Source organism: Nyctereutes procyonoides, unplaced genomic scaffold (assembly GCF_905146905.1).
Source record: "Nyctereutes procyonoides isolate TBG_1078 unplaced genomic scaffold, NYPRO_anot_genome, whole genome shotgun sequence".
NCBI classification, from domain to species: domain Eukaryota; kingdom Metazoa; phylum Chordata; class Mammalia; order Carnivora; family Canidae; genus Nyctereutes; species Nyctereutes procyonoides.
This window is the reverse complement of record NW_026575082.1, coordinates 32,597,501-32,610,035: the sequence shown is the minus strand read 5'-3', so window position 1 is coordinate 32,610,035 and position 12,535 is coordinate 32,597,501. Positions and strand designations below refer to the sequence as shown.

Genomic DNA, 12,535 nt, shown 5'->3' with positions numbered 1-12,535 from the left:
TGAAAACTCAAAAAGTACAAATGGCCTTTGGGTTGGATGACCCCGCTTCAGAAATAAGCCAGCAGCCACTGCGAGAATGTGCCTCTCCCCTTTACATGTCTGTACTTTCTACTATCACTTCTCTGACTTAACATTTATTGTAAATTTGGTGTAAACCCCCATGGTTTTTGTTGTTGTTGTTATATCTTAATCACCCATATACATAGCTTTGAGCAGCATGTAGAAGTATTTGCGTGTTTTTAGACTTTCCCAGTCATATTTTAATGAACAGCTCTGAAGGGAGGGTCTGGTATATAGAAGCCATTAGTTGTCCCGTATCTCAATTCAGATTTTAAAACGAAACGTGTCAGTGGTTTATAATATACCCTCTTCATTGTTAAGCATCAAGTCTGATACCAAAGACCACCCAATTCACCACTGAAACAGAAAGGCACTCAGGGTGATACCTGTCAATAGTCAATAGAAGAATGACACTCATGGGATATGTCAACATTAAGAGACAGCATGGACTATCATTTGAAAACTGATTCTATCACCCACAGAAAGTATCTTGAGACTTAACTGAAAATTTTATTGTGGCTCATAATATTTCTGGGTAGCAGATGCTTTCTCAAAAACAGATTTTACTTTTAAAAATATCAAATATAATTAACACCTTCAACATAAAATGAAATCTTTGCTTCCAGATGCATTTCAAGGTGTTGAAATGAATCTGTACAGCCCTCCACGGCTGCGAGTTTCCATCGGCTTACTGATTCTGCTGCCATCTTTATGTGGCGTGTCTACAGACTTGAGAGCCACAGCAGGGCATTGAAACCTAGCCATATCTGAAGGCTGCTTATTAAATCACGAGCTTTTTTTTGAGAAAGTTCTCCTGACCCATGCCCGATCAACACGGTTTACGTGAATAGATTAAGAGCTAGGTACCCTGCTATTTATTACAGAAACACCTAGCCAGAAACACAGATTAGGTGAGTTCACGGCAAGCATTCCGGACACCGTACCAAGGTCTTGATAACGAGCAGACTTTTAAAACAATTAAAATTGAAATTGGCTTAGTGATTTATTTTAAAAGAATAAAATCAACAGAACTGACTGTTTAAAAAAAAAAAGAAAGATCAAAATCTTCAACCGCCATACTCAAAATAAGAAATAATGGGAGGGTTCGATCTCTTCATTCAAAGTAAGGGAAATAGGAATTAAAAAGTCAGCTTGTATTTGCAATTATCCTGTGACTTCAATGAAACATGGGTTAACTTAATAACATCCCATCCCACCGTATCATGGATTTGAGGAGCGTACAACACACAGACATGCACACACTTCAGGTTTTCAAATGCTAAGAATTACACATTTACGGAGCTCTTTATTGTTTATGTGCACTAATACCCAGTCTGACAGCTCAGTTTTTAAGAAGTGACACCTTTAATGTAAATTTTTATTCTAGAAGGAATACAGCTAAAGACAAAAGCTGACTTGAGTTCATGGGCATATGGGGAAAAAACCTCCATACACAGGTAACTTTCAACCACGTCTTCTACAAAATGGGAGACCATTATTTTCAGGACTGTACAACCCAGTAAACTAAACACTGTTTCCCGGCTGTGAGATTATATTATTATTTTGAGAAGACATCAGTGTGACATGGCATTCTTCTGACTGAGGCCAATTTACTGTTGTAGTTCATCTCATTAGATGATAAACCCTGGCCAAAGAGCCTAAGAACCTCTCAGGCATATTTACATCTTCACATGTGCACTCAAAAGGAGCTCACCTGAGAGATTCCGGGTTCCCCAGTCTCAGACTGGAAGGCAGTTCTGAAATGATCCCTGAGCCCTTTGTTTTATGGGTGAAGAGGTATCTGTTCAGTGACTTCCCCACAACTGATAGGACTCGAAGCCAGTGCTGCGATGTCCCACCACGCGTTACGGATCTCACACTGCTTACAGAGAGGACTATCTGCAAAGATAGGGCTTGTTATTTCTGCTTCTTACTCTTCCTGCTTTTAAATTCCCAGGCCCGATGGATTCTGAATTCCTCCTTTCTTTGACCTGCAGGACTGCCTCTATCCTGAGGCCTCCATCTGGCTCCCTGACCTCGATCTGTTTCCTGCTGACGATTTTGCTGCCTGTCAAATGGGCCCCCACTGGACTTCTGAGTCATTGCCTGCTCTATCTCAGATGCCTGCTAGACCACTCAGTCCTTCTGGAAGCCAGAAGGCCGTGCTTGGCCCCTGTCTTCCCTCCTCTCCCTGGCTGTTCCCCACTCTCCGCAGTGTATAAAAGTTATTCCTTTCAAAAGCTAGGAAAGTTACGATTTACCTGTCAGTAAACAGAAGATGGTTTATCAACAGACTTTACCTTAATGACTACAAATGTTTACCTCCTGCTTTCCAGAATGCAAAGAAAATCTTGGAAATGTCATAATATCTTACAAACATTTGCAAAACAGATCCTCGTACATCCGGAAAAGAGACAATTGTATTCGCTGTCTCTGACACAGGGAGAGAGCGTTCGGTGAGAAACATACAGAGACATGTACACTCTAACATAAATGAGATATGCTAATTAAAAATTGCAGTAGGCACTTTATTAAAAATTTATTTTACAATCTAGCCGTTCCAAAAACATCTTTATATCAACAAATACGGCAGCTTGACTATTGGAATCACAAGTGATTTATCTTGAAAAGATTATATTTGTAGCTGGATGCAAATATTTTTGAGGGAACCTTTATATCAAAATCATTGCTTTGGTAGAGGTATTTTGATTTCTCTGGTTTTTTTACCCCCGGGGGTGGAGGGGTAGGAAAAAAATAAAAATAAAAAATTAAAGCAAGTATCTCAGTGTTCATTTTCTGGGCGAGGTGGCCACACCGAGTGTGTTTCCCATGTTTGTCCGAATGACAGCTGTTTATCTCGCAACTTTAAATCAGTGAGATGCCAGTGTGACTCAGTGAGTCATGGGACTACCTGCCGGACCCCTTATCAAGACCCTCACTTACAGACCCCTGGTGCCGGAGCATCATCCCTTCGCTGGGATGACCGTGCTCGAGCCCCCCGGCCCCCGCTCATGCCCCGGCCCAGCGAGGACACCAGGAGGCTCCACGACAACCTGGCAACCTGGGCAGAAACCCAGCCAAGCGCGAGCTTTTGAAGCTGCAGTTTGGCTGCCATCGCGTCGGCAGAAAGAAAGAATTCAGGCACCATGTCATCCAGTACAAAGGATAAAAACGGATTCAACCGGAAATTCAATGTGGCACCACATATGGGATACATGAGTGCGGTTATACAACAGGCCACATATTTTTTTTTTTTTGAACAGTCTCCTCCATGTGATGCCGAGGACATGTGTAACCATCATAACGTCTCTGGGAATCTGTATTTAATTTGAGTTGGGGTGGTGGCAGGGATGGGAGATCTGAAGCCGCCACAGGTTTGTGGCAGATGGCTCTGTGTCAGCTATGACAAGCAGCCAGGCTCAGCTTCCTCTGCAGATTTTCTTTTCTCTCTGATCAGGTAAATATGGGCACACTCTGGAAAGTTCTACAGATTCCGCCTTAGGCTGCAAGTTTGTGACTTAGCCCCATCTGTCACAAATCTTCCCTAGGTTCTGTTGTAAGCAGAGACCTGAATTTCCCATGTAGAGCTGCCCAGGAGAAAGGAGTCGTTTCGCCCTGTGAGGGGGAGGGAGAGAAGAGAAAGCAAGGAAGGAGCATTAACAACCCAAAGTCTAAAGCACGCTCAAAATTCATATTGCAAATTTGCATAACTTACGTCAATTAGGTTTCAAAAAGCCACCAAGTAAATGGTTCTCGAGTTTCATCAACCCGGGAAATCCCAGTTTCTGATTGGTGTAAAGTGGAACTGTATTCACCACCGTAGGGGAAGGCTCCCGATTTTTCGCAAATGGGTGCCTTCCACTGCACACATATTCCCTGGTTTATGTCACTGGGTGGCGGCTATTCCGAGTTTATCATCCAACTTTTCACTTTCATAAACACAAGATACACAACACTCTTAACCCATGTTTTGGCTGATGCGAATTTTACTTTTAAGTGGTTAAGGCACCAGAGAAATGCCTTTACTGTTACGTGAAATGTAGAAAGCACTTCGAGATTACCAACAGGTTTATATTTATTATTTCATTATAGCAGTACCTCGGGGGGGGGGGGAATGCTATTAAGAATTTGGGGGGGGGGAATTCCTCCGGGTTGACAGATGAATCATATAGAGAGGTTTAGAAGTTCACCTAGAGCCAGGCTGCAAATGAGTAGCAGAGGAGGACAAGACGCCAAAGCCTCTAACTTGGATGATCTTGATCATCCAAAGTATATCCATTGTGCTAAAGGTTGTTTTGCTTAGACAAATCAAAGGAAAGCCAAACCAAATAAAATCGCAGAAGGAAGTGAAGAAAGAGAGGGGGAGAAGACCAAGGAGGAGGGAAAGAGCGAGGGAGAGAGAGGTTGAGAAGCTGCCTTAAATTGTGCTGGTGCAGTTGAGAGATTTCTAGAAGTTCTAAAAAAATGTCACAAGCTTTCAAGTTTTCGTTTTTAAGGAAAAAAGTCATGACGTTGGAGGGGTGTTAATACAAGTGAGCAACACCTTCTTGACATCTAGAGTATAAGCTCAAATTAAAAGGGGACTAAAAAGTGACCAGCCTCACGTAGGAAACAAAGTGGCTTGGCTGTGGTTTGGGGAGATAGAGCCTGATATAATTAAGACAACCACAAATGGCTTTTCTGGGCACTGGATCTGAACTGTAGGCTTAATCATTGTTTGGAATCATTTTGAGGCAGAAATCTGAAAATTCTTCTGTCCTCCAATTAAGAGCAGGTTATGAAGGTTTCTAGAATGTTGAGGAACTTGAAGAGGAGAGCAGAAAAAAAATCAGCACTTATCATCTGAAAAATGTCAAGAAACTACAGGTCTCTCAGAAGCACAAGAGCGAATGCATCTCTCTCTCTCTCTCTCTCTCTCTCTCTCTAACACAAAATATTGTTCGATTTGTAAATAAAAGTAAATGGAATAGGACGGGAATGAAGGTCTATCCCATTAGTCTGGGTGGTATTCACTTTATACAAGTGCCCCGTTTGCGCCCTGTGCTCTCTTCAGTGCTGGTAACAAGATCACGTCCATCATTTTTTTTCTCTATAACATTTTAACCAATAGCGATGAGAAGTTTATAGAAACCTCAGGTACTCTCAAAAAGTTGTTGGGAATTCTGAGTAAGTAAATTCCCATAGTAAAAATGAAGCAAAAAGACAACTTCGTGGTGTTAGACTTACATGGGCTGGAAAAGGGAAAAAGTACTGTTAGTGTAAGAAGTCATTCCGTGGCTAATTATTTTATGGTTACTTCTAGAATCGTGTGTTCAAGTTAGGTTTGGGAGTCGCAGAAAGCTCCCTGTCATGGATGAAATGAAACCTTGTTTTGGATCTGTTGTGACAAGTATGTGGCCAGTGTGTCTGACCTACTCAGAAAGGGAAGTGTCCTGAAAGTACGAGAAAGCTGTAGTCAGTGACTAAACTTCAATGAAAACTTTTGAAAGAAATGGTTAGATTTTTTTAAATTAAGGAAAGCGTTTCCGATTTTTTAAAAATGATTAAGAAACATTTAATTTCTGCATGCACTGGATTTCTCTTACGAAAGATCTTAAAAAAAGTGTGTGTGTGTGTGTGAGAGAGAGAGAGAGAGAGAGAGAGAGAGAGAGGGAAAACATACTTGCATGCATGTGAGGATTTAAACATTTCAAATGTGAAACCTTTTCAGGTGAGAAGTCACGGGCAACAGTGTTCTGTAGTAGAAAGAGTCACTTTAAGAAAAAAAAAAGTATCCAATTCTGTTTCTGCTTTTCAGTTACTAGCATTCTGTTTCCAATCCTGCTTCAAGTTATAGCCCCAAACTCTCACTCATATTGAAAGTATAATGTCTCATGTGAGAAGAAAGCCAAGTGTTAGTAGCCTTATTCTAGTCATTAAATTTCTAAGTGTGAATCCATATGAAAAATCCTATCCTAAAGTGAACCCTATGTGAAAAGCAGTTGAGATGATTTTAAAATGTAAACTTTTGACAAAAAAAGAGAGTAAGGTGTAAAAATGTAAAAGGAGCAAATTAAAGAATTCAGTGACATTCTATCCTTTTAGATCTTAGAAGCATATGTTTTATAAAAGCAAAACAGCACTGTCCAATGGAATAGGTCTAAAAAAAAACCCCAACATTCTCGTTAACAGTACACACAAAGGACTCTTCCATTGCATAAGAAAAGTGAGGAAAATACTGCTTTAGGGTGGGGGTGGGGGTTAGTTCTCTTGTATTTAGTGAAGGCAAATGTTACCTGAAAATGTGTATATTTATAAAACATAAGGTGGAAAAATATCATAGCTTATTATGCCTTATTTACAAAGTTTTAGAAGGCATTCTCTTTCTGTTTTGGCTCTAAATCCTATTACAATAACCATATTACAATAACCCTGTGGCCCTTCCTATGGCTGTCATCAGTTTCTCCGGATGAATGCTTCCTAAAGCTAGATTACTTATAATTTTTGGACTAATTCATTAATTTTAAGACTAATATTTAGATACAGTATCATCATGATCTATATATGAGGACACATCTGAGAGTGTGTAACAGATTTATAGAAAAAAAATCCACGGTAGAAAAATACATAAAACAGAATCATGCATATGAATTCTTATAAATGCTTATGCATAAAATTCTAATTTATAAAACTTTGAGATGGAGCGCTTTAAGATGTACAGACCAAGCACATGTGTGAAAAGTAGTAGTATGGAATAACATTTAAGGCATAGGCTATCTTTTAAGGGGTATGAGGCATAATTTGATACAGTGACAGCATCAACACTAAGCTGACATCGTTTCAGAGTTTTTCCAGAAGTTGTTTGTCAAATAAATAATTACAGCCATGTTATGAAGTAACTGCATTAAAATATTTCAACCAGAGGTCTATTTTTTTTTTTTTTTGTGACTCAAGGCAACTTGTTGCAGTAACTTCTGAAATGGTTAAAAACTTGTTCACGAACACTAACAGAGATGAGGAGGCCTAACCTGAAGCAAAGTTAAAAACTGATAAATTTGGATAGTAGAAATATCATTATGAATACCTCACCAGTCCCACTGCAAGGAAAAAACATTTTCTTTCTTTCTTTCTTTCTTTCTTTCTTTCTTTCTTTCTTTCTTTCTTTCTTTCTTTCTTTCTTTCTTTCTTCTTTCTTTCTCTTTCCTTCTTTCTTTCTTTCCTTTCCTTTCTTTCTTTTTTTTGTGTCTATATGAGATGACGGATGGTAATTAAGCTGATGTTGGTAACCAGTCCACAGTATGTGGACAAGTCAAGTCATTATTCCGTACGTTGTAAGCTGACACAGTGCTGCCAGTTATGTCTCAATAAAACTGAAAAACAAACCAAACTACCCCAAAAATTTACCAGGAGGGGAGAACAGAATCAGTGACTTGATGGTGAGCTCACCAACAAGATCCTTGTGTCATATACAGAAAATGAAGCCATTTGCATAGATACTTATTATTCTGTTTCTCCGATTTCCATCGTCTGCACCTTTCCATAGCCTGTCACGTGGAAAACGACTCGATTCACATTTTATACAAACCAGAGCACTAGTGAACTTCCCAAACGAGGAAATCTGGATGTAAAGCTTGGAAGGCTGTTTTGTCTGTGAAGCTTCCCCTGTATACGGTACAATCGTATTGACTCAAGGACTAATACTGGAGCCCGGAACTGTTCAGTCAGCATTTTAAACTATTATGAGCTACCTTCTGAACCATTGCCAAGTTAATAGACAATGAAAGATAATGAGCTTGAAATTGGGTGTTAAATTGCATTTTTGGTTCTCTCCCGTTTTCTTGAAGTTTAACTGTTTCCTGCAGAAACAAAGTCCTGTTTTGATGTATCGCTATGTAAATATGTATTTTAGGCCATGAAAAGGGAAAGGGGAGAAAAAAAGGCCAGCAAACTGTATTTCATGGAGGAAGGTTATACATTAACACAGGAAAATTATAATATATACTGGATTATAAAACTGCTAGATTGTAAACTGTACTGAATTTATGTAAAATGAAGACGCTACATTCAAAGAATATAACAAGGTATATTACTCATGGCCTAGAGCCACCTTCCAAAGTCGTAAAGCAGATTTATCCCAGTTCAATTACTTAGACTTTAAGCAGGGCCTCTTTGTGTTGTGATTTCAACAATGTAAAATTCTTGATTCAAACAAGGGAAAAAAAGATAATGAATGAGGGGACTGCCTGATGATGCTATTTAAACTATTCTCCTCTTGCCTTTGCCATTCAGAGAGGAGACTGGCCGTCTCACTCCAAACAAACTGAGGATTTTTCGGTCATTTTATTAAACTGGACAAGGGAAGCATTTGATTCCTGAAGATCATCTTCAAAGTAGTTAAAAAATGAACACCAAACTTCACGGATGTCATTCACCTGAATTTTTGAGGCCTGAAGATTTCATTATGATGGGAAGAAAGGCTTATCCTCATTAGTATAATTGTGGAATCTTTCCTTTACTTCCTTTTAAACTAATGAGTTACATTAATCTAGGTTCATTTTTATAAGCCTCTTGGGGCTAAATGTAAAGGACAGTCATCTTAGAAAACAATAAATTAAAAAAAAAGCATGTACCATGCATTAAGTGCACGTATTTCATAAGACCTAGGTTAATACAACTGGCATCCAGTTTAATTAATCCTTGTTAGTGTAACAACTAATATCCCTCCCTAGCATGTTTCCTTTAAACATTAGTATGTTAATTAAATGTTTTTTTTTAAAGATTTTTCTTTGTACTTCAATATGGCATTTATACCACGTAAATCTCGCCTCAATATCTACCTTATAAAGATGTTTTCTTATAATATCTGGTCTCTTGCAGAAATTCTGGAGCCTTTTTGAAAGCTGTTCAGGTGTAGAATACAGATATTCAGCTGCAGGAAAAACAGATACATTTTTAATGAAACAAAAACCTCAAAGCACACACTCGATATTAGTCACTTTACTAATTAAAAATGCATATTGCTCTGTGCTGCCTCGTGTTTTACATTATTTAAGCATGATTTTATAAGGTTACCTCAGCTCACAAGGATGTTTAATGCTAAATAAGACTGTGTAGTTGTGCTGTTTAGACATCTCCTTGGGGTGATTAAAATACATTATTCTAATGTAACACAATGCATATGTGATATATTTAGTGATGAGAATTTTTTTCAAAGAACTGGTACTATAGCCGTATGTACCCTGTAACAACAGTTGCATATTATTAACTAGTCAATTGTTTAAATAATTTGGTGTGACTTCCAGTCCTTGATTTTTCTCTGTGTATATCATTAAAAAAAATCTGCAAGCAATTGCAGCAACACTGACCTGCTTATAAAAATCCATCATTATGGGATGTGTATGCTAACAATGAAGAATGCTATTTGAAAACTTGCTTTTTTGTTATCTTAAAAGAACAGATGGTAAATATAAGCTTACTCTAATGTATTAAAACACATAAAATTTTCCTTAACACTAACATGTTGACTTGCCAAATAAACAATTGCTCCTGCCTAAGTTTATTTTCAAACTTTCTAATTTAGCATGAATCATGTATTAAATCTCAACAAAGATGAAAAGTACATTAAAGCAGCTACCTGGAAATATTTCGGGATAAACCAAATCTTTGGGACAAAGTGGGTAACAACCACAATAGACAGCTTCCAGCCTAAAGGAATTTTAGAAAGAAGATAAAAAAAAAATATTAAAAAGACATTATTGCTATCATAGCCAGAAAGTGGTTTTGTTTGCTTAAGTTAACAGTATTGAGCCCTGAGTTAACTGGGACGAAAAACATGGTCGGCAGTACAAGCCTTACAGCCAGAGTTGCTCTTTTAAAAGATTTTATTGATCATATATGAATTTCATAGAACAGAACCAGCAGCATATGTTTTGTTCACTGAATTAATCAAAGCGCAGCTCTGCATTTTTTTTTGTTGTTTTTAAAATACTGTTTAACACATTTTATAATCAGCAGATAAACACATGTAACAACATGGTAAAGTATGGACAGCTTTTCTTAATAATGCTGCAAAGCCCCAGAATGTTCATTTTTCAAAAATGTTTAAATAAAATAGCAAATACTTAACTTTAACATTCTAGTCGCAGAAATGATCGAGGCACTTTTAAAAGCATCAGAAAAAAATTTACAATCTGTTGTGATGGGGCATTCTCATTTTAAGCTCATGCTTCAAAATGATTTGTGATTTTGCAGAATGCAAAACCATTCCAACCCTTTTACTGAAAATTCTCATGAAGGTTACCTTAATGAACATTTCGCTTTCTTCCCAAAAATTCAGCTTATTTTCCACTTTATCAGCCAAAAATACTTTTATTATTAAACAAATAATAAACAAGAAAGTTTCACTTTGTGAGAGGATTTCCCCAAGGGACACCTATGGGAAGTTTGTTTGTTTGTTTGTTTTCATGTCATAGTAGTAAGGGTTAAGCATTGGGAAGGAATTGCATCTGGAAGGTTGTTAGCCCTGCATAATGGCTATTGATCTGACATATAATAAACCTTAAAGATACCACTGTAATTTCTGTTGGCTAGAAATTACACAGTGAAATTCAAAGCACTCTTTAAAATATGTTTATTTTATGAGAAACTTTGAATTGCATCCAAAATGTTGACCAAAGGCGGAATTTTATTTTGAACTGCAGATTTTTTTCAACCCAAGAATATATTGAAGTTATGTCAATGTTTACCTTGTTTGTTTACAGTGACAAAGCACATGCAATTTAAGCTGTTTTTAAGTGGGTGATGTTTTCCCTATTTTATTATGTTGACTGAAATTAGTTTAAATGAAAAGTATTCACTTTGAGCTGCAAACTTTGGAAAAATACTGAGTTCAAAGTTTTGCTTCAGAACTGATAGAAGTTATACAAGATAATACAGTGAAAAGGCACGGGATCTAGTTACCAATTATTAATCTCAAAATCTAAACTAATCTCGAAATCTCAAAATCTAATAAATATCTAATATTTTTTTCCTCCGCATACATAGGGTATGTATAGAAATTCTTATCCCAAGCACAGCTGTAAACTGCACTGTGACCGCATTATAAAACATTCACTAAAGTTCTGAGCACATAAACCAGTGATATTCTTTATGAACTAAAAGAAAATACGCACTTTTCTGAAGACACTCAGTTTTAAAATGCTGTGCCAATCGAAAAGTAAATACATATGAACATTCTCTTATAATTACATAAAATCAAAAGAGTGAAGTCACAGACATTTCAGAAAAGTGCACATGTTATCTGCTTTTTAATAATGGATTTGAATTAGAGTGTTCTGTTCCCCGAAAGAAAACTGCAGGCCAAGTTACATTTTGAGTCATCGTATGAGCATGTACCATGCCACTTCCACAAAACCTCTGCTAATTAAAATACAGTGAGATAGGAATGGCATTATTTGATTTAGGAAGAAGAAAATGACAAATTTTGGATTTTGACTTTTATTTGCAAATTATCTTATTTGTGGTTATATTTCTAATTCATCAAGAAAAAAAAAAAAAGCCAGCCACCACTTTTGGTATAATTTTGACTTGTTAAATACTGAGACTTATTATACAGATTATTTAGATCAGAACTATGTTTTAAAATACATTAAATAGGCCATAATATTTTTAAAGAAATTTATAAACCTCACTGCCATAAGTTTCTCATGTTTTGCTATTTTGAAGAAAATGATCATCTCATGACAATAATACAATTATTCACCATTTCAATTCTTATGCACTACCAGTTAAATAATAAATAGGGTTCCAATTGATCTATTGTTAAAATGACTAGCAAATGACCTTTTTATTCCAATTAACAAATCATCTGCTAAATCTATGAATCTTAATATTCAGATCTATTCACTTCAATTCATACAATTTATCTGCAAATAGTTGTTGGGCTTTTGATTCTAAATATAATTAGCTGATAATTTTGCTTGGCTGAATTACTTTTCTGGAGGGCCTGCAAAGGCTCTCAGTCGCATTATCTAGCAATAATGAATCTGATAGGTGAAATTTTTTACTGTAATGAGGATGAGACACAGTTGTGACACCTGAGTCTACTAATAACAGAAGACTGCTAATTATCGACAGCACTTTTTTGTGTGATGCAAGGAGAAAAAAAAAATCCCTCATTATTAAAAAATAAAAAGTTACAATTATAAGTGACACCGGAGGAGAGTAAATAAAATGGAGTGATTAAAACATTGCTGCTTTAAGGGTGTTTTTAATTAAGTGGAAATGCTAATGTTGTCATACTTAGCAGATGGGATTAAAATTAGTTATTGTAAGTAACTCATATTTTATGTTATGGTTTCCACAGCATGTCTACAAGATCTAAGAAAGTGATACATTCCATAAGACATTTTAAAAATGAAATTCTCATACTCTTTACAACTCATAATAATGAACATCATGAATAAACTATTGAAAAAAATCCTGCCAAGGATTTTAC

At 36.7% G+C, this 12,535-nt stretch overlaps 1 protein-coding gene across 9 annotated transcripts in view; it reads right to left on the bottom strand.

The window, feature by feature from the left end:
* Window positions 1-2,567: 2,567 nt before the first annotated feature.
* The window catches only part of LOC129514591 (glycosyltransferase-like domain-containing protein 1), a 388,336-nt gene continuing 378,368 nt past the window's right edge, over window positions 2,568-12,535 (bottom strand). For all 9 annotated transcript variants that reach the window (XM_055333308.1, XM_055333313.1, XM_055333309.1 and 6 more), the window contains 3 exons: window positions 9,674-9,744; window positions 8,877-8,968; window positions 2,568-3,675 (listed from right to left, as the gene is read on the bottom strand). In XM_055333308.1, the coding sequence (XP_055189283.1) occupies window positions 3,592-3,675; window positions 8,877-8,968; window positions 9,674-9,744 (247 nt within the window). In that variant the 3' untranslated portion in view covers window positions 2,568-3,591. The remainder of the gene's footprint in view (window positions 3,676-8,876; window positions 8,969-9,673; window positions 9,745-12,535) is intronic.